Consider the following 24,238-nt stretch of genomic DNA (forward strand, 5'->3'; position numbering starts at 1 on the left):
GCAAAGAAACAGCACGAAAACACAGGACGCGGTTCAGGTACTGCACGGGGGCAGGAATAATCGGTGCTGGCGGGGGGAATTGTTCTCCCGATCAGGGGCCGTGCTGTGCGGGATAAAGCAGCCCTCCAACACGCTCTGAATGCCAAGGGACACGGAGGGGATGGGGCAGCCTCCTCGGCCTGCTGTGCACCCTCACGCGCCCTCCCCTCGGGTATTTTTAGCCGCCAAGTGCTGGTTAATTGTGAACAGGCGAAAGGCCGGCCGCAGCAGGGGAAGCAGGCGGTGGCGATAGGGGCAGCTCCTTCCGTCCAAACCCTGCCAGCGCCGTGCCCCGTCCCACAGCATCCCCGTGGGGAGCGGGGCCGTGCCGTGCCCGGTGATGGTGCCACACGCCGACCCCACCGGGGCCACCTGCCCCTCGCCACCCCGGTGCCCGCGTCCCAACGCTGGTCCCCGGGGCTGGCCTGGGGCCGGCGGCGTTCCTCGGGATCCGGCTCCCAGGCGCCGGCGGCTGTTTTTAGCCGAGTGAAAGTTTGATGTTTTGAGATTTTCTATTTTGAGCTGCGAAGCTGGAGAAGTCGAGGCGCCTCTGACCCCTGCGTGTCTGCGCGGAGCAGCGAGGCCGGGCTGGGCTGCCCGGCACGGGCACTGCCCCTGGGGGCTGTGGTTGCCCCCGGCCTTCACCCCACAATTCTCCCTCGTGCCCCAGGCCATGACACGGTGTGTTTCTTCCTGACCCCATCTCCTGCAGCGAGATCCCGCTGAACCCCTCAAGCAGGCAATAGGGTGCTCTGCCCCAGCCCAGCACCCGTTGTGCCCCCATGGCACGGAGGGGACGGCCTGGGGAGCTCTGCTGGAGGCACTGGGCCAGTACTGGGATGCCGTGTGGCACGGCCAGCTCAGCCCAGCACCCGTGGTGCTGCTACGTGGGGGTCTCGTGTCCCCCACGGCAGCCACAGGGTCTGTCCCTGTGCTTTGTGTGAGGATGCTCGGGGCCAAATGCGAGCAGAGGAGCCGGTGTTTGCTTGGTCCATGAGGCTGTCCCTGCCCCGTGGGAGTGGCAGGGAGCGCTGGCACTCACCGGAGGTGCCACACGAGTTGTCACCCACGCTGCAAGAAGTGCTGGGCTGGAATGGGACAACCTGGGAGAGGAACAGGGCCGGGTGCCCGCAGGGGCAGCTCACCAGGCTCCTGGGAGGCAGACACCAGCCCCGGCTGTGCAATTTGTCCCTTTTTATTCACCCTCCTGCAACATCCTGCGTTTCTGAAAGTACCTCGGGACCGGGACCAGCAGCACAGCCCTCCGTGCCCCCGCTGTCCGTCCCGGGGGGGCTCTAGGAGCCGTGCCGCCTGGGCGCCGCCAGGAGCCTGCGGAAAGCAGCACGGAAATCCCTGTTGAAGACGGTGTAGATGACGGGGTTGAGGCTGCTGTTGCAGTAACCGATCCAGAAGAAGAAGCTGAAGAGGGGCTTGGAGACGCGGCAGCCCTCCCCGCACACCGCCTCCAGGCTGTAGGTGAAGAAGAAGGGGAACCAGCAGAGCACGAAGGCCCCGATGACCACGGCCAGCACGATGGTGAAGCGCCGCTCCCTCACCCGCACCAGCCTCCGGCGGCACAGGGACACGCTGTGGTGCTGGCTCCGGCGCCGCCGGCCCGGTGCCGCGGCCCAGGACGCCCTCCTGCTCGCCTCCCCGGGGCACGGCGCTGAGCCACGGCGGGCGGCCAGGACCGCGGCGTTCCTGCGCGTGGTCAGGCGGTAGATGCGGCAGTAGACGGTGACCATGACGAGGCAGGGGGCGAAGAAGGAGGCGACGCAGGAGGCCAGCACGTACCACGTCTCGTCGCTCAGCTCGCACACCCGCGCCCGCGGCCGGGCTTTGAAGAGGGGCGGCAGGGCCACCAGGGCGGCCGCGGCCCACACGGCCCCGATCATGCCCTTGACGCGGCCGGGGCTGCGCTGCAGGTTGAGCCGTGCCGCCCGGGTGACGGCCCAGTAGCGGTCGAGGCTGATGGCGCAGAGGTGGCCGATGGAGGCCGTGCAGAGCAGCACGTCCAGCGCCAGGTAGAGGCTGCACCACAGGCTGCCGAAATACCAGTAGCCCATCACCTCGTTGGCCAGCGAGAAGGGCAGGATGAGGACGGCCACCAGGATGTCCGCCGAAGCCAGGGACACCAGGAAAAGGTTCTGCGGGGCGCGCAGAGCCCGGCTGGTGGAGACGGCCGCCACCACCAGCGCGTTGCCCACCAGCGTGGCCAGCAGGACGGCGAGGACGGCCAGCAGGATGAGCCCCGTGGCCGCCGGGCCGTGCGGGGGGCTGCCGGCCTGGCTGCCGTTACCGGAGGCATTGGGGAGGGTGCCGGTGGCCTCCATGCTGGCCCGGCCCCGGCCCCTCCGGTGGCCGAATCCCCATGGGGCTGCCCCCCGCTGCGTGCGCCCCGCTCACCGCAGCCTCTCGCCGCTCGGCCCCTCCATCGCCGACCGCCCCGGGCGTCCCGGCCACCGCGGCTCCCGAGCTGACCCCGTCTGGTGGGGCAGAAGCGGTGTCCCCCAGCCCACTGCCTTCGTGCTGTCCCCACAACAGCCGGCAGCGGCTCGGCGGCAGCCCCGCTGGCTCGGGCAGCCCGTTTCGTCCCAGCCCTGGGGAGGAGGGAGGGCGGGAAGCGGGGAGGGAGGGACGGCCGGACGGCTGCTATCTCTGGCAGGAGCCCAAGCATCTGTGGGCAGTGGGAGAAGCAGTTCTTGCCCGTGCTTAAAGAGCTCCTGCCAGGGTCACCGGGAGGGTTTTGGGCTCGTGCTGTGGGGCCGGGGCACTGCGCTGCGGTGCTGAGCCAGCATCCTGCTGAGCCCCAACCCACAGCACCTCTCCGGCTGCCCCGTGCCGTGTCCAGCTCACCAACACGCTGCCCAGTGTGGCACCAACCCTGTCCCTCCAGCTCAGCCCTTTGGGGACGAGGGAGGTGGAGGAAGATGCTTGGTGCTTCCCCAGCACTGGGCACCCGTGTGGCCCCGGGCAGGCTGCAGGGCTGTGGGTGGGTGATGTACGGGGACAGGGGGGGACGGTGGGCGTCCAGCAGGACTTGTAGGGGCAGGAGCTGAAATCTCATACCCCTGGGTGCTCAGCCTTTATTAGTCACCAGCAGAACGGGGACGCTGCAAACCGGCACAGGGGCTGCGCACCGGGTACCAGCTAGAGCCGGGTGGCACCGTGCGGGGTCAGGCGTGGGGAACCCACCCGGACCGCGGCGCCCGGCACCTCCTCGGGGTAGGAGAGCGCGGGGTTGTCCAACCCCAGCCTGGCCTTGTCGCGGGCAGCGCCCTCGCGCTCGTCCCAGCCCTCGGGGCTGCGGCAGCGGTCGGTGCAGCACAGCGCGGCGCGCGTGATGAGGTTGTCGAGGGGCTGCAGCGAGTGCATCCAGGCCGGGAGGAAATCCCAGGTCTGCAGCCACTTGGGCAGGCGGCCGGGGCTGCGCGCCTGCAGGGCGTTCACCAGGCCCACGAAGAAGAGGAGGCCGAGGAAAGGGGCGCCCACCCCCACCAGCACCCGCCAGCCCGCCATGGAGATGCCAAAGATGAGGGAGGGCAGCAGGAGGAAGCAGACGATGAGGTAGAGCACGGCGAACCAGCGGTACTTGGCCGTGCGCTCGCCCAGCGCCTTGGCCATGCGGATGGGCAGGCGGGTGAAGGGCAGCGGGTACCACAGCAGGATGCCGGAGATGTTAAAGAAGAAGTGGCACAGGGCGATCTGCGGGGACGGCTGCCTCGTTAGCCCGGGCACACGGGGGTGTGTGGGCTTCCCCCCCGTGGCACCCGGCTGCCCGTACCTGGAAGGAGCTGGCCAGTTTGTCCCCCGGGCTGGCCAGGGCGGCCAGGATGGCGGTGGTGGTGGTGCCGATGTTGGAGCCGAGGGTCAGCGGGTAGGCGCGCTCAATGCTGATCACCCCCAAGCCTGTGGGACGGGCACCCCGTGCCGTTGCATCTCCTGCCAGCACCCCGTGCTCTCCCTTGGGGGCACAAATCCGAGGACCCCAGCATCCGTGGGGACCAGTGGGTGGCAGGGAACCAGGCTGGGCTGGGACTCACCGATGAGAGGCGTGATGGCCGAGGTGAAGACAGAGCTGCTCTGCACAACAAAGGTCATCCCAGCGCCCACCACCATGGCAAAGTAGCCGGTGAGCCAGCTAAACGGGTGCGGGAGGTCTGCCGCGGCACGGGCACGGACACAGAGAGGGGAACATCAGCTGGGAGCAGCCCGGAGCTCCCACAGGGTGCTGGGGAGGGAGCTGGGGGGCCAGATGCTGATATAGGGCCAGATGCTACATATAGGGCCAGGCTTGGGGCGGGCAGGAGACTGGTGGCTAGGGTGGATGGGGAAGGGGGACGTGGACACCAGGAGGGTGTGACAGCCATAAGCAGAGCAGGAATGGGGCCATGGAACATGGGGACCAGGCAGGGTTGGGGGTTAGGGGCAGCCAGGGCTGGGTCTTGGGGTGGCCGGGGGCATGCAGGGAAGGCTGGAGCAGCCAGGGCCCCATCCCACTCATCCCACGGTGATCCCCGTCCCACTCACCAGTGTTGATGACCTTCTGGATGGCTTTGGCCACCTGCCCCTTGAGCAGGGAGTTGAGCAGTTTGACCAGGAGGATGAGGCAGGTGCAGAGCACGACGAGGGACCCGGCCAGCAGCACCAGCCCCACGGCCAGGTCCGGCAGCGGCGTGTCCGTGAAGAGGTGCTCGCCTGCCCCACAGCACGGCTGGGCGAGGGCCTGGGGCCAGCCCGGCCCCGCTCACGGACCTCTCCCCACTGTGCACACATCTCCCCCAGCCCCAAAACCCCCAGCCCAGCATCTCCCAGCCCTGCTACGCGTCCTGACCCCAGCCCCACTCACACTTCTGCCTGGTGACGTTGTGGATGCTCTCCATGCCGCTACCGCTGCAGTGGCCGGGGGATGTGCAGTTTGGGGGGACCCCAAGCCCCCCGGCAGCTGTCTGTAGGGCGAGATCAGGCTGTGGATGGTTCCACAGGGCCCACCCCACTCCTTGGGGTGGGTTTAGGGGGGCCATCCTGCACCCTCCCAGCTCTCCAACCCTTCCTAGCCCCATGGCAAGGCCAGGGGCCCTTCACCTGGGGGGGCGCGGGGTCACACCACACGCGGATGAGGCTGCGGTTGCGCAGGCTCTCGTCCCCCGTGGCGATGCCCGTGATCACCGACTTGTCCAGCTGCAACAACACGGCGGAGAGGGCGGTTGGGGGCTGGCAGCACGCCCAGCCTGGGGGGACATCTTCACCCTGACGGGGACACCGCCAAAGGGACAGCAGCTTTAAGGACACCACCCCTGGGGACAGCACGGGCGGCCCGAGGAGACCTGGATGATGAGCTTGGTGAAGGGCTCCGTGATGATCTTCAGCAGGTCGGGGGCGTCCTTCCCGCTGCGGATGTTGAAGGTGGCCACCACCAGGCGGGTGACGCGGTGCAGGTACCCGCTCACCACCTCCAGCGGCAGCAGCACCAGCACGGACAGCCAGTTGAAGCAGTCGTGCACCGTGGCGCCGGCGAAAGCCCTGCGTGGAGGAGCCCACGTGTGGGCAGGGGGCAGCCCCGAGCCCCCCCCCCCAGATCCCCTCCCTGCCCCGAGCAGTGCTCACCGTTTGAACTCGCTGCGGTCACCGGCCTGCATGAGGGCCACGATGGTGTTGGTGACGGAGGTGCCGATGTTGGAGCCCATGATGATGGGGATGGCAGAGCACACTTCCAGCACTGGGGACAGAGACACCCGCTGGCCCCACGTGTCCCAGCTCGGGGTGGCCCCCCTCCAGCCACCCCATATCCCCCAGCCTCGGCTCCCGGGGAGCGCACTCACGCCCCGAGGAGACCATGCTGACGATGATGGAGGTGGAGGTGGAGGAGCTCTGCACCAGCACGGTCACCAGGATGCCCACCACGAGCCCGGCCACGGGGTTGGAGAGGATGGCGTTGTCCTTGAAGATGTCCCCGGCCACCTTGCCTGTGAGAGAGCGCGAGCGGCAGGGTGCCGGAGCAGCGGTGCCGCCGGCCGCCCGCTACCCCCGTGGCCGTACCTCCGGCCAGCTGGAAGGCAGAGCTGAGCACGTCCAGCGAGCAGACGAAGAGGTACAGGAAGCCGAACATCAGGGGCACCTTGAGAAGGGAGACACAGATGGACTGGACCCTCGCCCAGCACCCCAGCTCTGCGCAAGACAAGAGAGAGTGTTAAACGCCGGCCGCGTGTCCCCGTGCCCGGCCGTGCCACCGGTCCCCAGGTCCCCTCCGCCTCCCTCTGCTCTGCCCGCGGCACCCCGGGGTGCCGAGCATCTTCCACGCCGGGTGCTCTGGTTGGGGTGCTCCGTGCCGGGGCGCTGCGGGGACCTCACCTGGTTTCTGCAGCTCCTCCAAGCCCAGCCGGGGCCCCTGCCAGGGCAGCGCGTCCAGCTCGTAGCGCTCCATGCCCTCCACCAGCCTCCCCGGGGAGCCGGGGCACAGGAAGCCATGGTCAGGGCAAGTCACCGTGCTCACGGCAAAGGGACAGGCGTGGGCACCCGGCAGCCTGTGCAGAGCTGGGGAGAGGTGGCACCCACGTTATGGCCCCGTCCCTGCAGGGTGCCGGGCAGGGACCCTGCCCGGCACGTGGAAGTGGAGCTGAGCTCTGCAGGGTGAGGAGGAGGAAGAGGAGGAGGAGGAAGGCTGAGGGACCTACCTGGGGGGCTGGGGCAGTAGGCGAATTGGGGCCCGTGCACCACCCTTCCTCCCCGCACCGGGCAGCGGGGCATGGCCGGGCTCTCCCTCCGGTAGGGCAGCATCGCTCTGGGTGGGTCTGAGCACAAGTGGCCACGCGTCACCGCAGTCACCACAGGCAGCCGTGGGTGGTGGCACCACCAAGGAGCACCATCCCCCTGGTGACCTCAGCCACCAGCTGCCACTGTGTCACCCCCGGGGCTCCCGCAGGGAAGCAGCGCATGGGATGGGGTCAGCTGGTGGGCACGGGGCAGGGAGCTGGGAACAGCTGGGTCCTGCCCTACTGGGGCCACCAGCAGCCGATCCTGTCCCACTGGGGCCACCAGCAGTTGGTCCTGTCCCATTGGGGCCACCAGCAGCCAGTTTTGCCCCGGGGCCCTGCTCACCTGGGGCTGGCCGAGCGGTCAGGGCAGTGCCATGTCCTCATGCCACATCCACGCGTCCCTCTGGCAGAGTGGCCCGCGGGGCACCGGGCCCTTTATATGCACGCCAAGAGCAAAGTCTAAGGAGCCCAGCGTTGCCCCTCGCCTCTGCTCGCCACTCACCTCCTCCCCAGAAATTCCTGCAGTTAATGGGTAACCCCGTGACAGCCCACGTCAGCCGCGGCCTGGGGCGGGATGGGGCACGCGCCCCCGGGGTCCAGTGCCCCCAGGACACCCCACGCATCCCACCTCGCCTGCCTGGGGCTGTGCCGGAGCCCTGATCCTGTGGGGTGGCCACTGATGTGGCCTCAGCACCGTGTGCTTCATCCCCTGTGGTAGAGGAGAAGGAGGAGGAGGAGGAGGAGGAGAAGGAGGAGGAGGAGGTGCCGCTGCTGGAGGTGAGGCCATGTGCGCATCCTCGCAGCCACCCAAGCATCACCCACCAAGGTCCCGGCCCTGCTGTCCTGGCTGTGAGCGGTGGCAGCGGTCGCACCAGCATCGTGGCAGGGTCCTACAGGCACCCTGGTGGTCCCCGTGTCACCAACGATGGTGGCACAGAGCTGCAGGGACCGCTGCTGCTCGGCGTGTGCGGTGCGGGGCAGGGAGCGGTGCCAACGTTATCGTCACCGCCGCCCCGCTGCCGTTTATCATTACCCCGTGTGCGCACCTCCGGCCAAGTTTCCATCCACCCACGAGGTGCCCGGCCAGCTCGTGCCCACGGCAGCCGAGGGGAGAGCTGGGGCCAAAGGTCCCTGGGGTGGCTGCGGGTGTCAGGAGGGGTGCGGAGGGACCACACGGCCGTGCCACCGCCGTTCTGCCGTGGCTGGGAGGTGGACGCCAGGAGCCGGCACCACTGGGCCCTGCTGGTGCCCATGAGCGCGTCGTTGTGCCTCAAGCCGTGCCCATTGGGGCGTGGAGCACTGCGTGACCCCGGCCTGGGTCAGCCTGGCAGCACACGCTGCTCCCTGGGTGCTGCAAGGACCGAGGGACAAGTGTGATGCAGGACGAGGGTACCCCGGTCCCGCCGGGGTGTGTGGGCGCAGCAGGGCACCCAGCTGGGGGGCAGCGCTTCGTCCCCAGTGCCTCGTGCCACGCGAGATCCAGAGGGGACAGTGCCATCCGTGTGCTGGGATTAGTGGGATGTGGACGTTTCCCTAGGCCATGGCTCACAGAGTAATTTGTCAGCTCCGTACCCCAAAAAAGCCAGGCGTGAAGGTTTTATAGACACGAGGGGAGACCCCGCAGGTACCCAGGGTGCTGGCGGTGCCTGGGGACAGTCCATGGCTAAGCCAGCCTGGTACCCGCTGCCCCTTGCCAGGTTACCCCCCCAGGAGCAGCCGCTGCCTGGCCTCTGGGATAAAAGGGCCGTGGGGGTCCCTCCAACCATGGGGTGCAGCCTGGGACCACCCCGCAGCCCCCAGGCTGGCCGGTGGCCGCGTGTGCCCTGTCCCTGGGGGCTGCGGTGGCCGCTGCCTGGTTGCCCCCGCAATCATTAACCCGCGAGGCCCTGGCAGCCCGGGCTGTCACTCATTGACAGGCTCGGGGCTGAAGTCCTACCAGTCCTGCGGTGTGCCCTACAACACTGCGGGGCTGAGAAATGGGGCTGCTGGTGCTGCCCCTTCCCGCGGGCAGGGCGGCACAGCTGGGGGCTGTATGGCCACCAGCAGGGGTGTGGGGGCTGGCCCCGAGGGGCTTTGTGGGGTAGTTGGGGCGCAGGGAGGTGATGCCACCAGAAGCATCCCTTGGCCACCCCCGGAGCCACCCCGGGCACAGCCTGGCTCCCCAGCAGGGCAGGAAGGAAGGCGAGAGAAGTGCTTCCAGGCAATGCTCTTTATTTCCCCCGGTTTCACACCACGGACAGGACCGAGCAGCACCACGGAGACACACGAGGGCTCTGTGCCAGCCCTGGGGGCCGGCTGGGGGGCTGTGCTCCCCCCCAGGAGGCTGCCCTGAGCCACCCCTCTGCCTCTGGCCGGGCAGTGGGGACCGAGCGGTGGCCCAGGGCGCAGCCGGGTCTGGCCACGCGGGCACGCCGGGCACCCGGCAGCACCCAGGGCAGGCTGAGATGCTCAGCACCCAGAGGTGCTGCGCTGCTCCGGCGCCTCCAGCACAGGGCAAGCCTGGCCCCGAAGGCTGAGAGCTCACTGCCCCAGCAGGGACAGGGCAGGGGGCCATTTCTGCAGCCCCCATCATGTAGGGTCTTGCCATGGGAACCCACTGCTGGGATGGGGCTAGATCCATCCCCACCCGCTCTCCCGTCGCTGCCTGCCCATGGCACGGGGGCTTAGGGCTGCCCCGCCCTGCCACCCCATCCACCAACATCCTCTCCATCCCGCACGCCCTTCGGCTGGCAGGCTGCTTCCCGTGGGGCTGTGCCAGCCTGGCGCAAGCAGGATTCACCCCGAGGCAGCCCTGCCCCAGGCAGGGGAGGCAGAAGCACCGGGCAGGGCAGTGCCAGGCGTGCGCGGGACTCTGCCGAGTGCTTTGCAGCAGGGGGGGGCTCAAACTATGTACAGGACTCCCGGGATGTGCACCGGGACGTGGCCCCACCGAGGGGCACGGCAGCTGCTCGACCACTCACAGCAACACGACACGAGTTTGGGACGGGACGTGGACGAATCTGCGGTCCGGGCAGTGTCGGCGGTGCCAGGCGCTGGGTGCGGGCACGGGGCAGGGCTCACCGGGGCTCCTGCTCGACCGCGGGCTGAGCCGGCGCGGGCTCCTTGGTGGGGCCGGGGTGGTTGCTCCCCTGGGATCCCGGGTGAGAGGCGCTGGGCTGATCGGAGCCCCCGCAGGCGCTGCCGTCCTGCCCCGGCAGCTGGAGGAAGTCAGGCAGCACCAGGTCCTCCTTGGAGAGCAGCCCCCGCTGGTCGTTGGCCCGGCAGCTCTGGGCACGGTTCAGCAGCTCCACCAGCCCTGGGGGAAAAGTAGGACACGCACCTCAGCCCGGCACCGCCACCCGCTCCTAAAAGCCTTGGCCTGATGTGACCCCAAAAGCAGCACCCGTAGCCTCTCCACGGGACCCCGCGCCCACGGGACCTCACGCTGCATGGACCCTGCTCCCCTCACTGCCATGTTTTGCCCCAATCCCGTGGGTTTGGGGTGCGCCAGCTCTCACCTTCCAAGTCGTAGGTGCGGCGGTTCAGGTTGGTGGCAGCCGAGGACCGGGGCCTGCAGGAGGAGGAGGGCAGCCCCCACGGCGCGTCGGCCTCCGCTCCCGTCGGGCTTCCCTCCTGTGATGAGCAGCCCAGCTCAGCACGGGGGCAGGGAGGCAGCGTTCCCCCACCCCACAGCAGCCTGCTCCTGCCCCTGCAGCGGGCACCCCTTCCCCAGGGCACCCCCACAGCCCGGGGCATCTCCCCTCCTGACCAGGGCAGAGCCGGGACTCACCTCGCTGCGCAGCGGGGAGGGGGCGGCCGCAGCCTCGGCGCTCTCTGTCACTCTCATGTCTGCAAGGTGCAGGGTGGGGATCAAAACTTTGGGCCTGGCTGGTGACGGGACAGAGCCCACGCAGGGAGCAGGAGCCGTGGCCAGCAGAAAGCAGCCCGGCCCCGTGAGCAGGATGGGCCAGGGACACAGCTCAGGGTGCTGGCACAGCTCTGGGGAGTGACATGGCTCGGCTGGGGACACGGCTGTCCCCAGGCGTTACCTGCCGGCGTTTCCAGGATGAGTTTCTGCGCAGCCACCGTGCTGACCAGCTTCTCTAGGTCCAGCGCTGCCGACTCACCTTGCTGCAACGAGGAACCCCAAAATCACACCGCTGTGACACGGCACGTGGCAAGGGTGCCCATGGCACCAACGTCACAGCTCGCTGGCCACAGCCCCACCAGTTTGGGGTCTGCCCTGCACCCAGCGCGCCCACCTGGTGCTGCCCAGCTCAGCACGGATCTCTGAGACCCCCCCGGCCCCCCCAGCCCAGTGCTGTGGCTGCCCTCACCCGGCGCAGCAGCGCCAGCTCCACGTTGACACCGTATTTGCCCAGCACGGGCTGCAGCGCTTCCCGGATGCGCTTGGTGGACTTGGCCGTGATGCGGATGGTCTTGCTGAGGGAGGAGATCTCCAGGCTGCGGGGAAGGAAGAAGACGTGAGAGGCGTCAGCGGCTCTGCAGGGAGGTTGGGGCGGGCGGTGTGGCCTGGAAGGCATTCATCCCCAAAACGGCACTCACTCAAAGCTGATCCTGTTCTCCAGCTTCACCTCCTGGTCTGCCAGCACGCAGCACTCCTGGTCCAGCACCAACGCTTTCTGTAAGAGCCGACACATCAGCAGCCTCCTGGTAACATCCCCGCTTCGCCATCCCCGCTGCCCGGAGCCCCCCCCTGCCCCGTACCTGCTCGTTGCCCACCAGGTACACCTTGATGTCGGGGAGGCTGAAGCCTCGCTTCTCGCATATCCCGGCCAGCATGTCGCGGATGGAGAGGCCGGGCCGCACGGCGGCCAGCGAGGCCGTGCCGTCGGGCAGGTAGACGCAGCAGTACTTGGTGGGCTTGGCCTCGGCCTCGCTGCCCCCCAGGCTCTTGCGATGGCCCTGCGGGATGGGAGAGGTGCTGTCAGCAGGGCCAGTGGCAGCACGGGGCTGGCGCAGCGAGGACTCACCTCCGTCCAGGGGCTGGCGGCCGTGCCGGCCGAGGAGAGAAAACCCAGGTCCAGGCTGGCGGAGGAGTTGAGGGAGCCCTGAGACTCTCGCCACAGCACGGCGCTTCCACCGCCTTCTCCCCCATCTAGGACAAGCGGACACCCGTGGATGGGGACGGCGTGGGGATGGGGACAACATGGGGATGGGGACGGCCCCCGCTGCCCCGCACGGCACCTACCTGCCCAGGAGGGCTCCCGTCGCTCGCCCTTGCGGAAGGAGCGGCGGGGGCTGCGGGTGGCCCCGCTGCCGGCCGTCTCCACGCCGAGAGGCAGCGACTTCCCCAGCTTCAGCTTCGACTTCTGGGGCGGGGAGAGGAAGCTCAGCCTCTGTCCCCCGCCACGTCTCTGTCCTCAGCCCGCGGCCAGGCTTGTGACACGGTGGGGACGGTGCCCGGCCCCAGGATGGGATCGTGTCCCCTCTTTGCATCCCACTCACCTTGCTGAGGTCTGGGGGGGGGCTGCTGCTGCGGGAGTGGGGCCGCAGGTCCGGCAGGGGCTGCCCCTGGCTCTCGGCCCTCAGGCAGGCTTGGTAGAGGGGGGACTTCACGAAGCGCGTGTAGCTGTCGAACTTCATCAGGTTAAAGATCTGCGAGGGGAGGAGGTGCCCGCTCAGCGCCCCAGCCCACGGCTCCCTGGGGGGCTGCTGGAGCAGGGCTGGGGGGGGAGATTGCCTCACCTGGAGCTGCTGGAGGCGGAACATGTCTGGGGAGGGGGTGGCCAGCATGTCCTCCCCGATCCAGGCCTGCCTGTCGATGTTGACGGGACTCACCGAGTGGCTGGAGAGGAACTCGTCGTAGATCCGCCGTGCCTCCTGTGCCAGCTGGGAGAGGGGGGTCAGGATGAGCCCCCCTCCCATCCCCTCCGAGCCCCTGAGCACTGGGCCAAGTCCCCACCAGGGCCACCTCACAGCTGGGGGACCGGCATCGGCCCCACATCCAGCACCGAGCTCTGGGCACAACGCGCTGCTCCATCCCCTTGTCCTGACCAGAAGAGACCCAACCTCCCCTGCCAGGGATTTGCAGCCTCAGCTGCAGGGCCGGTACCTGCTGCGTGTCGCTGGCTGGGATCTGCTGGAAGCGCTCGCATGCCTGCCAGAAGTAGACGTTCTCGGCGCTGAACTCCTTCTTGAGGAACTCCTGGGGGGGCAGAGAGCTGCGTGAGGGATGCTCGAGGCCAGGACGGCTGCAGGGCTGGTGCGGGGAGCAGGGTCTGGGCTGCGGCACTCACGGTGAAGTAGGTGACAGCCACGCGGTCCTGCAGCAGCGTCTCGAAGGACTCTGCCCAGCTGGCCACGGAGCCGTGCGCGGAGCCGCAGGTGCTCTGCGGGGCGGGCAGGCTGTTCACGCTGTGGTTGCTGCCCCGGGCCCTGGAGGCGTTTAATTCTGGGAGAGAGAAAGGCTCAGGTCCAGATCCTGGGCATCGCGGCCACCCTGCTTGGGGGCACGCGTGGCCAGGGCTAATTCATCCCCGAGGTGGCCACAGCCCCCGGTGCCTGCCCCAGGTTCATCTGCCCCGTATGGGCTGCCCTGAGCCTGCGAGGTGTTGGGGTGGGAGCACGAGGAGCCGAGCTGCTGCTCCGTGCGTCGTGGCATCGCCAGCAGACGAGCGCCGTGATGGCACAGTGCCGTGGTGGCACAGCCGACACCTTCCGGCGTGACAGCAATCCCTCCCGGTGACAGCGCTCCCTCCCGGGGCTGTCACCGTCACTCCACGTGTGACTCATCTCCCAGGGGAACAAAGCAGCGCGTGGGGAAGGCGCCCAGCGGGGAGGGGAAGCAGAAGGGCAGGGAGACGAGGGGCAGGCTGGCGGGGAGGGTGGGTGGGGGGCTCCTCTGGCACCGCGACCGCGCTGTGCCTCGATTTCCCTTCTCTGCTTCTCTGGCCGCTGTGGGCACAGAAATGGTCAGCCCCGGCCCTAAAGGAAGCCGAGGGGAGCAGAGATGAGTGCATTCAAACGCAGCCCTCCTCCTAAAAGAGGGAAGTCCCCATGGCCGGCGAGCTCGGGTCTGACTGGTGGCAACGGGGAGCAGGGGGTCGCTTGCCAGAGGAGCTTGGGGCGCACAGGAGGGGTCTCCTGGTAGAGCCAGTGGGAGGGGGGCAGCATCCCAGCGCCCCCCCAGCAGAGGAGGCAGCTCGCTGCTCTGCCAAGCTCCCTGCCCTTCTTGTTCTGCCCGAGGCCAGCCATGACTTGGCAAACAGACAGCCTCCCCCCACAGCGACCGGGCTCTGCGTGCCCCAAACCAGCACCCAGAGCCCCATCCGAGCAGGGGGGGCCGGGCCCAGCGGGGCTTCCCCCTCCCCGGGCGAGGATGCGAGGAGCAGCCTTACCTCCATCCGACACGGCCGGGCCCTGTGGGGTGGAGAGGAGAGGTGTGAGGGAGGGCGAGCAGCTGGCAAACACCACCCCATATAATTTGGGGCTGCTGCCCCGTGGTGTGGGGGCAGGCCGTGGGGCTCCCCCCCAGCACGGCGAGCAGCCGCGGGGGGCTCCCGAGGAGCACGCAGCCTTTCTCCCACCGGTGTGCGTCTGGGTTCAGCGCTGGGGAAAGGGCAGATGCTATCGGCCACAACCCCGCAGCTACCCGGGGAGGAGAGAAGCAGCCTCCCCGGCACAGGAAGAGGAGGGGAGGAGGGGAGGGAAGGAAGGAGAACCACAGCCCCAAGCAGGCAAACTGCTCGCTGCCTCAGGGCCTGGGGCTACTGGAGAGCCAGCACCCAGGAGACGGCACCTCCGGGTCCCGCAGCATCCCTTGGGCTGCCCCGGGCACCTCCCTTGGGGACGTGGCACCCCGGGGAGATGAGCAGAGCCCGCACGGGGTGTGCCGGCCGCCCACCGCCCCCCTGAGCCATCCTGGAGCCGTGCCCTGGGCCTCACTGGCTGGTGTCCCCCCAGCCCCACGCACCCCAGCCTGCCCTGCAGCCCCCAGCCCAGCCCCACGCACCCCGGCCCTGCTGCCTCCTACCCCAGCCCCATAACACGCCCCTTGCCCCCTGGTAGCCCACCCCCAGACCCCTGCCATGCCCCCTGTGGCAGCCCCACACCTCCCAGCCCCGTTCGTCCATCTCTGGCCCCACAGCCCCACCTCGCCCCATCCTTGCTCTTCCCCATCCCCATCCATCCCTGGTACACACCCCAAACTCCCTGGCCCTAAACCGCCCAGCCCTACACCGCCCAGCCCCAAACTCCCCAGCACCACAGTCACCAACCGCAAACTCCCCATCCCCAAACTCCCCATCCCCAAACTTCCTATCCCTAAACCCCCCATCCCCAAAACCCCCATCCCCAAAACCCCATCCCCAAACCCCCCATCTGCAAACTCCCCAGCCCCAAACTCCCCAGCACCAAACTCTCCAACCCAAACCCCTCAGCCCCAAACTCCCCACCCCCAACAACCCCAGCCCTAAATTCCCCATCCCCAACCCCCCATCCCCAACCCCCCCATCCCCACACTCCCCAGCCCCACACACCCATCCCTGCTCACCCAACCCCACACATCGCCACCCCCCCACCCCAGCAGCGCATCCTCACCCCATCCCCACACCCCCATCCCCACACCCCCCTCCTGCCCCATCCCCATCCCCATCCCCGCGCCCACCCCCGGTACCCCAAGAACTCCTCCCGGTGCGCTCCCGGTTCCCGGCGGCGCTCACCATGCGCCCGTTGTGGACCAGCAGCAGCTTGCCCTTGCCCTGCATCCCTGGCACGGCCCGGAGCCGGTGCCGGTGCCGGTCCCGGCGGGTTACCGGCTCGGCCCGGCGCCCCGCAGCATCCCCGCCCGGTGGCGCGGCGCGGCCGGCCCGGCCCTCCCGGCACCCCCGGCACCGCCGGCACTGCCGCTTTCGGCTGCCACAGGAAATGTCGCTATGGGAACCCAGACCGCAGCCGAGGGGGGAGCGGAGCCGCCCTCCCGACGCCGCCACCGGGAACGGGACCGCCACCGCCACCGGGACCGGCTCCGGGGATGGCTCCGGGAACGGCACCGGGCGCCGCCGCCCTCCCGCTCCCCCGTCCCGGGTTCCCCCGCAGGGCACCGGGCACCGGCTCCTGGTTCTGGGGGTGCCCCCGTGCCCCGTGGGGAGCCGCCGGTACCTGGGGTGCTGGGGGTGAGCCACGCTCAGCACGGAGCCGTGGCCATGGTTCGGTGCCTGCTGGCAACCGGGAGGGGATTTTGGGCAGGTTTTGTAGGGTTTTGTAGGGTTTGGTGGGAGATAGGAGGAACTGGGTGAAGCATGAGCACCGCGTTCATGGGGATGTGGGTGTTTGGGGTGCAAGGTGTGGGGTGAGCCCCCGGGCAGCTGGTGCCGGTGTGGGGACAGCCGAAGCGTTAACGCCGGCAGCACGCACACGGCGGCGAGGCCGAGGCCGCTCGCGCCTCTCGCCGTCCCGTTGTTTGCCTTGGCTCCGTGACGGGAGTTATAAATAAAAATGTCTCACCCCGGGTGCGTGACTCACGGGCCCTCCCCGCAAAGGGTAACCTCTGCGAGGAAACCTGAGCCGGGGACCGAGCCGCAGCGAGAGCGAATGCACCGCTGGATTCATGTATTTTCGTGTTTTTATCCCAAATGGCGACTGGGTGAGACCCCTGCCCCATCGGGGTTAGGGTGGGCTGCTGGGGACAGCGGTGCCTGTGCCCCTCCGCACCCCGTCCCCTGCTGGCTGCCAGCAGCCCGGTGGTTTCCCTCAGATGGGAGAAGCTGACGTGGCCCAGGGTGGCTTTGGCCAGCCGTGCCCCGGCATCGCCTCCTGCCACACTCCGGGATGCAGGGAGCGGGATTCTGGCCCCACAGGATGTGCCTGGGGTGAGGGGTGCAGTCCTGCTGCCCTCCTTCTGTCCCTGTCCCCTGCCCGTGGCATCCCTGTGCCGGTGACTCCAGCAGGGCTTTGGGCTCTGGGCTGGCGCTCGTCCCTGCTGAGCTCTGCTCGGCGCCGTCTGGCGCCACGGGGCCGAGGGGATGGGTTGTGGCTGCTGGTGTCACCTCATCCTGCTGATGCGAGTGGAATGTGGGGACCGGGATGTGCCGGAGGAGGCGTCGGCCCTTTCTGGGCCAGCTCCACACGCCGAGAGGCTCTGCCTGCCTCCTCCATCCCAGCTGGGGCCGCAGGGCCTCTCCTGGGGACAGCCGTGCCCTGGCTGTGCCACTCCGTGTCCCTTGGCCATGCTCTGCCAGAGCATCGTGCCCTCGATGCCCAGGTACCGCATCCTCCTGCTGCACTGGTGCTGTGGGGAGAGGAGAAGCTCGGTGCCCCCCGGTTTATCCTCGGTGCCCCCCGGTTTATCCTGGGGGTAGGGAGCAGGGGGAGGTGACGGCTGGGTGACAGCTGGCTGGGGGATTTGCCGAGGGCATTATTCAATGCTGTGGGTAAATGGAGAAACAGCAGCTAATTCTGGAGCCCGTAATCCTCTTCCTCCCCCAGGGATGGGGAGCGTGCCAGTCACGCAGATGCCCCCGGCATCCCCTGAGGCGTGCCGCGGGCTGCAGCCGCTCCCAGACCATGGGCGAGGTGCAGAAGGTGAGGGGGGGTCTGGCTACACCCCGCCTGCCCCAGGGCGGCTGCGCTGGCACCAGCTCCCGGCTGGCAGAGCAGGGCCAGGACTCGGCCCCCAGCCTGCCAGGAGCTGGCCAGGCTCCCAGGGGACAGGGACAGCCCACCCAGGGGAGGGGGACAGGCTGGGTTTATCTGAGGTGGGGTAACCCCAAGCTTGGGCACGTCGGGACTAAGTCCTGGAGCTCACTCGGGCTGTAGACATGGGGGAAATGACCAACAGAGCACCCAGATCCCCCCACCAAAACGAGGGTGCTCTGCAGCGACCCGGCACCCCGCAGGGCTCCCCCAGCCCCCCGCACCCCCAGGGGCTGCTCTCCGTCATCCAGAGCCTGCAGGGCTCCCCGGGGCAGGAGCTCCGCATCGTCCTGCTGGGGCTGGACAACGCGGGCAAGACCACGCTGCTGAAACGCCTGGCGTCCGAGGAGGTCACCACCATCACCCCCACCCAGGTAGGGGCTGCTGCAGACCAGGCGAGGCAGGACCACGCGAGGCGGGTCCCTGGGTGACGCCGGGGTTTGGTTCCCCACGCAGGGGTTCAACATCAAGAGCATCAACTCGCACGGCTTCAAGCTGAATGTCTGGGACATCGGGGGGCAGCGCTCCGTCCGCCCCTACTGGAGGAAGTACCTGGGCAGCACCGACCTGCTGGTGAGTGCTGGAGCCATGCTGCAGCGGAGCCCCTGCAGGAGGCAGAGGCAAGGAGGGGCTGCCCACTGTCCCTTTTGTCCCCCCCGGCAGATTTATGTCATTGACAGCGCAGACCAGAAGCGCTTTGAGGAGACGGGGCAGGTATGAGAGGGGATGGATTAAGGGCGGGTGGTGGGGTCGGGGGCTCGGACGTGGCACTGCCAGCTGCTGGAGGGTGAAGCGGGGAGCGAGGATGTTCCCTGTGACTGCTACGGGCTGTCCCCTGGGCCAAACTGTCCCCATAGGTGCACAGGAAGGGCACGCAGCTCTGCCCCAGCCAGCTCTCCCCATTTTACTGGAGCCGGGGGTGATGCCCCAGGAGTGCCCAACATGGGGGTGGGTGACTGCCTCTGATGGGGATCCTCCCAGCACCAGGGGAGCCATACGACAAAGCAAAGCTTTCCTCCTTGAAGCTCAAGTAGTGAACTCAGAATTACAAAACCTGGAAAGTAAAACCGAAGGTGAGACTCCCAGTGCCAGTCAAGGCTGTGCTGACACCAAACGCCGCCTGGAACGGAGGCGTGGGTGCGCCAGACAGCCGGGGCTGACAGCAGCCTCCTGCCGCTGCCCTTTGCCCAAGGTGCGCTCGGTGCTGGGTGTGTTTATCCCCCAGGTGATGCTGAGAGCGGCTCCAGATTCTCTGCGGGGCAGATGTGGCTTCAGGGGTGCACATCTGCCCTTTGGGATATGGGGATCTCACGGCATCTTTGGATTTGGGTTGTGGGGAGCGAGCTGCCCCAGCCTGCTGGGGGGCAGCGCTCCTGGGACAGGGTTATCTCTCGGCAGGAGCTGGCCGAGCTCACCGAGGACGAGTCTCTCACGGGGGTCCCGCTGCTGGTGTTTGCCAACAAGCAGGACCTGGTGACGGCAGCACCTGCGGCCGAAATCGCCGAAGGGCTGAGCCTCCACACCTACCGGGACCGGGAATGGCAGATCCAGGCCTGCTCAGCCCTGTCCGGGGAAGGAGTGCAGGTAGAGAGGCGAGGGCACTGCGGGGTGGGAGAGGACCTAAGGGCCTGCTGTGCTCTGGGGACGTGCTCACGTCTCTCTTCCTTCCAGGATGGGATGAACTGGATTTCCAGCCAGATCATGAGCAGGAAGAAATGAGAGCTGGGAAGTGCCAGACTGGACTGATCCGCGGGTCCCTAAGCCATGGCCAACTGCCCTGGTCCCCACACTCCACCCAAAGGCTTGACGGGGCCCTGAGCCTCAAACTCTTGCTCAGATGGGTTTTTCACCTTTTTTCATGGGTTTTTCACATGGGTTTCTCACATGGGTTTTTTCACCTAGTCTTGCACTGCTCGTCTGCCCACATCACTCTGCACGCCCCAGATAAAGATGCAGCCGAACCCCTCCGTTCCTGCAGGAGGTGGCTGCTGCCTCCCCAAAAGAGCAGTCAGACATTGGGACGGGTTGCCCAGGGAGGTGGTGGCGTCACCGACACTCGGGGTGTCCACGGAGAGGCTGGACGTGGTGCTTGGGGACACGGTTTGGTGGCAGTGGTGGCAGGGGGTGGTTGGACCAGAGGAGGGCTTTTCCAACCCTAATGGTTCGATGAGAAGGATTTTGTGATTCTACAAGACAAGCTGTGGAGCTTAACGGCCGTGGGTGGCTCTCAATAAAGCCCGTGACCCCACACCGCCTCAGCCATCCCTTCCTGTGGCGAGGGCTGCAGGCCCCAGGGCCCGCCGCCATCTTGTGAGGCGTTGCCATGGCAACAGCGCTGCCGGCAGGGGAGGAGGCGGCAGCACCACGAGGCGCAGTCCGAGCGGACTACAACTCCCGGCATCCCTCGCTCTCACCGCCGCGCACTGCACGCCGGGAGGCGCCCCTCCCTCCGCCCATAGGCGGCACCCCCCCGAGGGGGGCGGGCTCTCGGCGGCGTAGCGCTCTCTGATTGGCCGCGCGGCCCGCCGCTCAGCGGGAGGGCGGGGCGGGGCGGAAGGCGGAAGCGGAGCATGGCGGCGGCGGCAGGAGCGGGTGCGGGTGCGCGGCTGTGGGCGGCCGCGGTGCTGCTGCTGGCGGGGGCCGGGCCCGCGCCCGCCGAGCTGACGGACGGCAACAGCGAGCACCTGAAGCGCGAGCACTCGCTGATGAAGCCGTACCAGGGTGAGCGGGGACCGGGGGGGGGGGGGGAACGAACACCGGGGGTGGAACCGGGCCCGGTGCTGAGGCCGCTCCCTGTGCCCGCTGCAGGCGCGGGCTCGGCCGCCATGCCGCTGTGGGACTTCCAGGGCAGCACCATGGTCACCAGCCAGTACGTGCGCCTCACGCCCGACGAGCGCAGCCGGGAGGGCTCCATCTGGAACCGAGTGGTGAGCACCGGGATGGGGGGCGCGGGGGGCTCCCCGTTAGCGCTGTCCTGACCCCGTCCTGCCGTCTGTCCGCACAGCCCTGCTTCCTCAAGGACTGGGAGCTCCACGTCCACTTCAAGATCCACGGGGCCGGCAAGAAGAACCTGCACGGGGACGGGCTCGCACTGTGGTACACGCAGGAGCGCCTGGTGCCAGGTGGGTGTCTGGGGAGCGGCTGCCCTGCAGCTGATCTGGGCCTTGCACCGGCCGTGGGGCTGCTCCTGTGCTGGAGGGGCTGCAGAGCAAGGGGTTGAGCTCTCCTTGGCTGCGCTTCATCTGCCTGCTGCTGAGTGCCTGCAGCCATGCAGTGCTTCTGCAGCTCTTCCCAGTGGGCATCTCACCCGTGTCTCTATAATGGCTCCTGGGAAGAGCAGCTGTCTGCGTGCAACAATGCGGGTGTTGTATCTGCTGGTCTCATGCAGTTGCTGCCTGGTTAAGCTTTGCTGAGCCGCTCGTGCTGGCTTCAAGGCACCTCAAAGCCCTCCTAACTTGGGATTTCAGGACGTGGGCACAGAATTGCGCAGCTCTTCTGCTTACACAGGAAGGCTTAACTTCCTCTGGGCTCCTTGAGAAGTGACAGAAGGCTTCTTTGTTTCTGGGCACAAATTTCTTCTGTTGGTTCACTTTGTTCTGCCCTGTTCCAGGTCCTGTCTTTGGCAGCAAGGATAACTTCCACGGGCTGGCTATTTTCCTTGATACCTATCCCAACGATGAAGCGACAGAGGTGAGTAGTTCAGGGAGCTCGCTCGGTGCCATTTCCTCGTGGTTTCATGTTCCGAGTGCTTCATGACTGGGGCAAGGAAAACTCCCTGTGTGAGAACAGGTGGTTCTTCCTGCTCTGGGAGCTGGCAGAGGACAGAGGATTTATGTGCATTAACGGAGACAAGAAGGTGCTTGCTCCATCTCCTGCTGTTGACTGTTCAGATAGTTCCAAGGCCTTTTCCCTGCTGTCCTCCCAGCCAGCAGGGATCAAGCATGAACTCTGCACCAATAAGGGTTAGAGGAATCCATCTGAAAGGGTACTCATCCTGAGCATCACTTCTTGAACCCTCTCTGATCATCCCACGCTGTTTCCGTTTCCAACGCAGGTGTCTCTAAACGAGAAGCTCCTGTGCTGGCTTTCTGCTCCAGAAATACTTGTGGTTGAAATACAGCTCGGTCCCAGGGGGGCTGTGGTCCTTTTCTTCTGCCCCGCTTTGCATTTGTGCACCTAGTTACAGCACAGTCAGACAATGTGAGGGTGTTAGGGAGATTTATCATACCAAAACCCCGATACTTATGTCACAGACACCTGGAAGCAGCCCTGTCCCCTTGTCTTTGTGTTCAGTGAGTCGTTGATTCTTGCCTCCAGTCAGTCCTTTCCAGTGTATGCCATGCACTGACTAAAAAAGCGTGCCTGTGGTTTTGCTGATAATGAGCAATTTCTGCCCATTATAGTTCTGTGCTCTGTTTGTAGGCTTTTTACCCGGTTTTGTCTTTTCTCTGCAAGTCACTCGCCTTGTCGTGAGCCCACGAGGGGCCTCGACGCAGGAGATGAGAAAAGTCACTGCTTTAGAGCAGAACAAGCTCTCGCTCATTTTAGAAACAGCTTTACGTAGAACGGGAGCCTTGATCCAATTGTTCTGCTCTCCGTGCCGGCTCCGCAGCCGTGCAGCTCCCTTGCTGGGCTAACTTCTTGCCGAGGTTTCAGAGCAGGCAGGGGGAGGCTCCTGCTGGCTCTGTGCAGCGACGTTCTGCTCCCCGCAGCGCGTCTTCCCCTACATCTCCGCCATGGTGAACAACGGCTCCCTGACGTACGACCACAGCAAGGACGGGCGCTGGACGGAGCTGGCGGGCTGCACCGCCGACCTCCGCAACCAGAACCACGACACCTTCCTGGCCATCCGCTACTCCCGGGGCCGCCTGACGGTGAGCTGCGGGGGGAGCCTCGCGCCCGTTCGGAGGGACAGTGCTGGACTTGGGGAGGGTGTTGCTGGTGGGGGCGGTTTTCCAGGCTCAGCCTCCTGCTCTCCAGCACCTCTGGCTCTAAAATTGCTGTCAGTTGGGCGGGAGGGCAGCTGGTGCTCTTGGTGAGCCCCCTTGTCTTGCAGGTGATGACAGACGTGGAGGATAAGAACGAGTGGAAGAACTGCATTGACATCGCGGGGGTCCAGCTGCCCACCGGCTACTTCTTTGGTGCTTCTGCGGGCACTGGAGACCTGTCTGGTGAGTGGGCCTGGCTCGCTGCTTGCTGCCACATCACACTGCAGGTGCCTTCCTTTCTTTGTTGTGGTTCTTGAAACCATGCTGGGTAGGGACCAACCTGGGAAAGGAGGCATCTAAAAGCTGAGGAACATCCAAAATGACAGCCTGATAGCTGGGCTGTGAGGGTGGCTGCGGAGGGAAGGAGACCTGAGCCTGGCAGAGCACAGATCTGGGCGTGCTCTGGGGGCGTGGGCGCTTCTCCAGGCTTCTGGCAGTCCCCAGTGCTGATGGTTGTTCCCTAGACAATCACGACATCATCTCCATGAAGCTGTTCCAGCTCATGGTGGAGCACCCTCTAGAAGACGAGACCGTTGACTGGACAAAAATTGAGCCCAGCGTCAGCCTCCTGAAATCACCCAAAGGTGAGGCTCTGCGCTTCCCAGACCTCTGCTGGAGGATTGGGGCGTCCCTATAACTTTTCTCTCCTCGCAGACAACGTGGATGACCCGACGGGGAATTTCCGAAGCGGGCCCTTGACCGGGTGGAAGGTGTTCCTGCTCCTGCTCTGCGCCCTGCTGGGCATCATCGTCTGCGCTGTGGTGGGAGCTGTGGTCTTCCAGAAGCGCCAGGAGCGGAACAAGCGTTTCTACTAGAGGAAGAACGGGGCTGTGGTTGTGCCCAAACCCTTCTTTTCTATGGGGAGCTGTAAAAAAACAAACAAACAACACAAACAAACAAACTGTGGTTTCTAAAAGCTGTTTCTGAGAAATACAAGAAGTATTTTCTTACCTGTCCGTGTGGCCGTAACTCCTGCCGGACACCTGGCCTCCAGCGGGCCGGACCCAGGGGGGGCGATTCCTGTGGGGGCCCCCATCTCCTGCAGCCCGGGCCGGGTGCCTCCCGCTGCCTTTCTGGGCCCCCCCTTTGCCCCCCAGGACCTGCTGAGCTGCCCGGGGTTTGGGGGGGGGGCTTGTGGCAGCGGGCGTGAATGTAGGGGGTGTGTGGGGTCGGGGCTGTGAGGGCATTAAAGGACTGACACCACCTGCGGCTTTGCCTGTGTATGGGGGGGGGTTGGGGGGATGAATTTTTTGGGGAAAATAAATGGGAACCAGATGTTCTTGGAGGTGTTTTCTGACCTTAATGATTCTGTGATTGTAAGTAAGCACCTCTAAGCAGAAGGAGCTCTTAGTTCCCAGGGGGAAAGGAATTTGGGGGAAGCAAAGGGGGGGGGGAGTGAATGGGGAAGGAGTAGGGGTGAATTTGGGGGAAGGTGTGCAGGGGATGAACTGAGGAAAGGGGGGAGGAATTTGGGGGAAGGGGGAGATGAATAGGGGGAATGAGTTGGGGAGGGGTGAATTTGGGGGAAAGGGAGGATGGATTTGGGGGAAGAGGGGGTGAATTGGGGGAAAGGGAGAGGAAGGAATTGGGGGAGGGATGAATTGAGGAGGGGGCGAATTGGGGATGGATTTGGGGGAAGGGGTGGGGATGAATGGGGAGTACGGGGGGGAGGGGATGAATTGGGGGAAGGGAGGAAGCGAATTGGGGGAATGGGGGAAATAAAGGGGGAGCAATTGGGGAAGGGGGGTCCCTGATGATGCTGGGGGGGGTGCGGGGTGGGGATGTCCCCGCCGTGCCCCCGGGCCCGCCCCCGTCCCTGTC

General features: G+C 66.6%; 5 protein-coding genes across 11 annotated transcripts; 2 read left to right on the forward strand and 3 right to left on the reverse strand.

Annotated features, from left to right (window-relative positions):
* Window positions 1–1,224: 1,224 nt before the first annotated feature.
* LOC137864319 (alpha-2Db adrenergic receptor-like) lies at window positions 1,225–2,956 on the reverse strand. Its single transcript, XM_068698374.1, has one exon. The coding sequence runs from the start codon at window positions 2,370–2,372 to the stop codon at window positions 1,335–1,337; it is 1,038 nt and encodes a 345-aa protein (XP_068554475.1). The 5' UTR covers window positions 2,373–2,956; the 3' UTR covers window positions 1,225–1,334.
* A 139-nt stretch (window positions 2,957–3,095) lies between these two features.
* On the reverse strand, window positions 3,096–7,291 carry SLC34A1 (solute carrier family 34 member 1). Of its 2 annotated transcripts, XM_068698362.1 has the most exons (13): window positions 7,138–7,291; window positions 6,714–6,830; window positions 6,391–6,573; window positions 6,079–6,207; window positions 5,862–6,005; window positions 5,647–5,758; window positions 5,367–5,562; window positions 5,125–5,220; window positions 4,889–4,988; window positions 4,570–4,737; window positions 4,083–4,199; window positions 3,824–3,948; window positions 3,096–3,744 (listed from the first exon to the last, which is right to left on the reverse strand). In XM_068698362.1, the coding sequence occupies exons 2-13, from the start codon at window positions 6,814–6,816 to the stop codon at window positions 3,190–3,192; spliced, it is 2,028 nt and encodes a 675-aa protein (XP_068554463.1). In that variant the 5' UTR covers window positions 6,817–6,830; window positions 7,138–7,291; the 3' UTR covers window positions 3,096–3,189. The 2 variants fall into 2 exon arrangements, with proteins under 2 accessions (XP_068554463.1, XP_068554464.1); XM_068698363.1 differs by lacking the exon at window positions 7,138–7,291 and having other exon boundaries at window positions 6,079–6,157.
* A 1,697-nt stretch (window positions 7,292–8,988) lies between these two features.
* On the reverse strand, window positions 8,989–15,643 carry RGS14 (regulator of G protein signaling 14). Its single transcript, XM_068698370.1, has 15 exons — window positions 15,458–15,643; window positions 14,135–14,156; window positions 13,034–13,188; window positions 12,850–12,942; window positions 12,483–12,626; window positions 12,243–12,392; window positions 11,986–12,106; window positions 11,768–11,892; window positions 11,502–11,699; window positions 11,340–11,416; window positions 11,111–11,237; window positions 10,823–10,904; window positions 10,564–10,622; window positions 10,292–10,406; window positions 8,989–10,089 (listed from the first exon to the last, which is right to left on the reverse strand). Exons 1-15 carry the CDS (start codon window positions 15,500–15,502, stop codon window positions 9,851–9,853), a joined length of 1,752 nt encoding a protein of 583 aa, XP_068554471.1. The 5' UTR covers window positions 15,503–15,643; the 3' UTR covers window positions 8,989–9,850.
* A 46-nt stretch (window positions 15,644–15,689) lies between these two features.
* Window positions 15,690–19,294, forward strand: LOC137864323 (ADP-ribosylation factor-like protein 3). Of its 6 annotated transcripts, none has more exons than XM_068698383.1 (7): window positions 15,701–16,380; window positions 17,223–17,318; window positions 17,660–17,803; window positions 17,886–18,002; window positions 18,093–18,143; window positions 18,828–19,013; window positions 19,101–19,294. In XM_068698383.1, exons 1-7 carry the CDS (start codon window positions 16,345–16,347, stop codon window positions 19,146–19,148), a joined length of 678 nt encoding a protein of 225 aa, XP_068554484.1. In that variant the 5' UTR covers window positions 15,701–16,344; the 3' UTR covers window positions 19,149–19,294. The 6 variants fall into 6 exon arrangements, with proteins under 6 accessions (XP_068554483.1, XP_068554482.1, XP_068554484.1 ...); XM_068698380.1 differs by having other exon boundaries at window positions 15,703–16,380; window positions 17,615–17,803; XM_068698381.1 differs by having other exon boundaries at window positions 15,700–17,318.
* Window positions 19,295–19,966: 672 nt separating this feature from the next.
* LMAN2 (lectin, mannose binding 2) lies at window positions 19,967–23,338 on the forward strand. The gene is made up of 8 exons (XM_068698376.1): window positions 19,967–20,150; window positions 20,238–20,356; window positions 20,434–20,551; window positions 21,040–21,119; window positions 22,142–22,303; window positions 22,486–22,600; window positions 22,882–23,001; window positions 23,072–23,338. The coding sequence occupies exons 1-8, from the start codon at window positions 20,000–20,002 to the stop codon at window positions 23,230–23,232; spliced, it is 1,026 nt and encodes a 341-aa protein (XP_068554477.1). The 5' UTR covers window positions 19,967–19,999; the 3' UTR covers window positions 23,233–23,338.
* Window positions 23,339–24,238: the final 900 nt, after the last annotated feature.

The sequence above is a fragment of the Anas acuta genome, chromosome 14, assembly GCF_963932015.1.
Source record: "Anas acuta chromosome 14, bAnaAcu1.1, whole genome shotgun sequence".
In the NCBI taxonomy this organism is placed as follows: Eukaryota; Metazoa; Chordata; class Aves; order Anseriformes; family Anatidae; genus Anas; species Anas acuta.

Coding starts and splice junctions, on each gene's coding strand:
- LMAN2 (XM_068698376.1), top strand. CDS start 20,000: ATGGCGGCGGCGGCAGGAGCGGGTGCGGGTGCGCGGCTGTGGGCGGCC. Junction 20,357..20,433: donor GCTCCATCTGGAACCGAGTG/GTGAGCACCGGG, acceptor CTGTCCGCACAG/CCCTGCTTCCTCAAGGACTG. Junction 22,601..22,881: donor GGGCACTGGAGACCTGTCTG/GTGAGTGGGCCT, acceptor GTTGTTCCCTAG/ACAATCACGACATCATCTCC.
- SLC34A1 (XM_068698362.1), bottom strand. CDS start 6,816: ATGCTGCCCTACCGGAGGGAGAGCCCGGCCATGCCCCGCTGCCCGGTG. Junction 3,949..4,082: donor GGCCATCACGCCTCTCATCG/GTGAGTCCCAGC, acceptor CCCGTCCCACAG/GCTTGGGGGTGATCAGCATT. Junction 3,745..3,823: donor AACTGGCCAGCTCCTTCCAG/GTACGGGCAGCC, acceptor CCGTCCCCGCAG/ATCGCCCTGTGCCACTTCTT.
- LOC137864323 (XM_068698379.1), top strand. CDS start 17,172: ATGGAGAAACAGCAGCTAATTCTGGAGCCCGTAATCCTCTTCCTCCCC. Junction 17,319..17,614: donor CCATGGGCGAGGTGCAGAAG/GTGAGGGGGGGT, acceptor GGTGCTCTGCAG/CGACCCGGCACCCCGCAGGG. Junction 18,144..18,827: donor GCTTTGAGGAGACGGGGCAG/GTATGAGAGGGG, acceptor ATCTCTCGGCAG/GAGCTGGCCGAGCTCACCGA.
- RGS14 (XM_068698370.1), bottom strand. CDS start 15,502: ATGCAGGGCAAGGGCAAGCTGCTGCTGGTCCACAACGGGCGCATG. Junction 14,157..15,457: donor TGGTCCACAACGGGCGCATG/GTGAGCGCCGCC, acceptor TCCACCCCACAG/GGCCCGGCCGTGTCGGATGG. Junction 10,623..10,822: donor CATCCTGGAAACGCCGGCAG/GTAACGCCTGGG, acceptor TGCACCTTGCAG/ACATGAGAGTGACAGAGAGC.
- LOC137864319 (XM_068698374.1), bottom strand. CDS start 2,372: ATGGAGGCCACCGGCACCCTCCCCAATGCCTCCGGTAACGGCAGCCAG.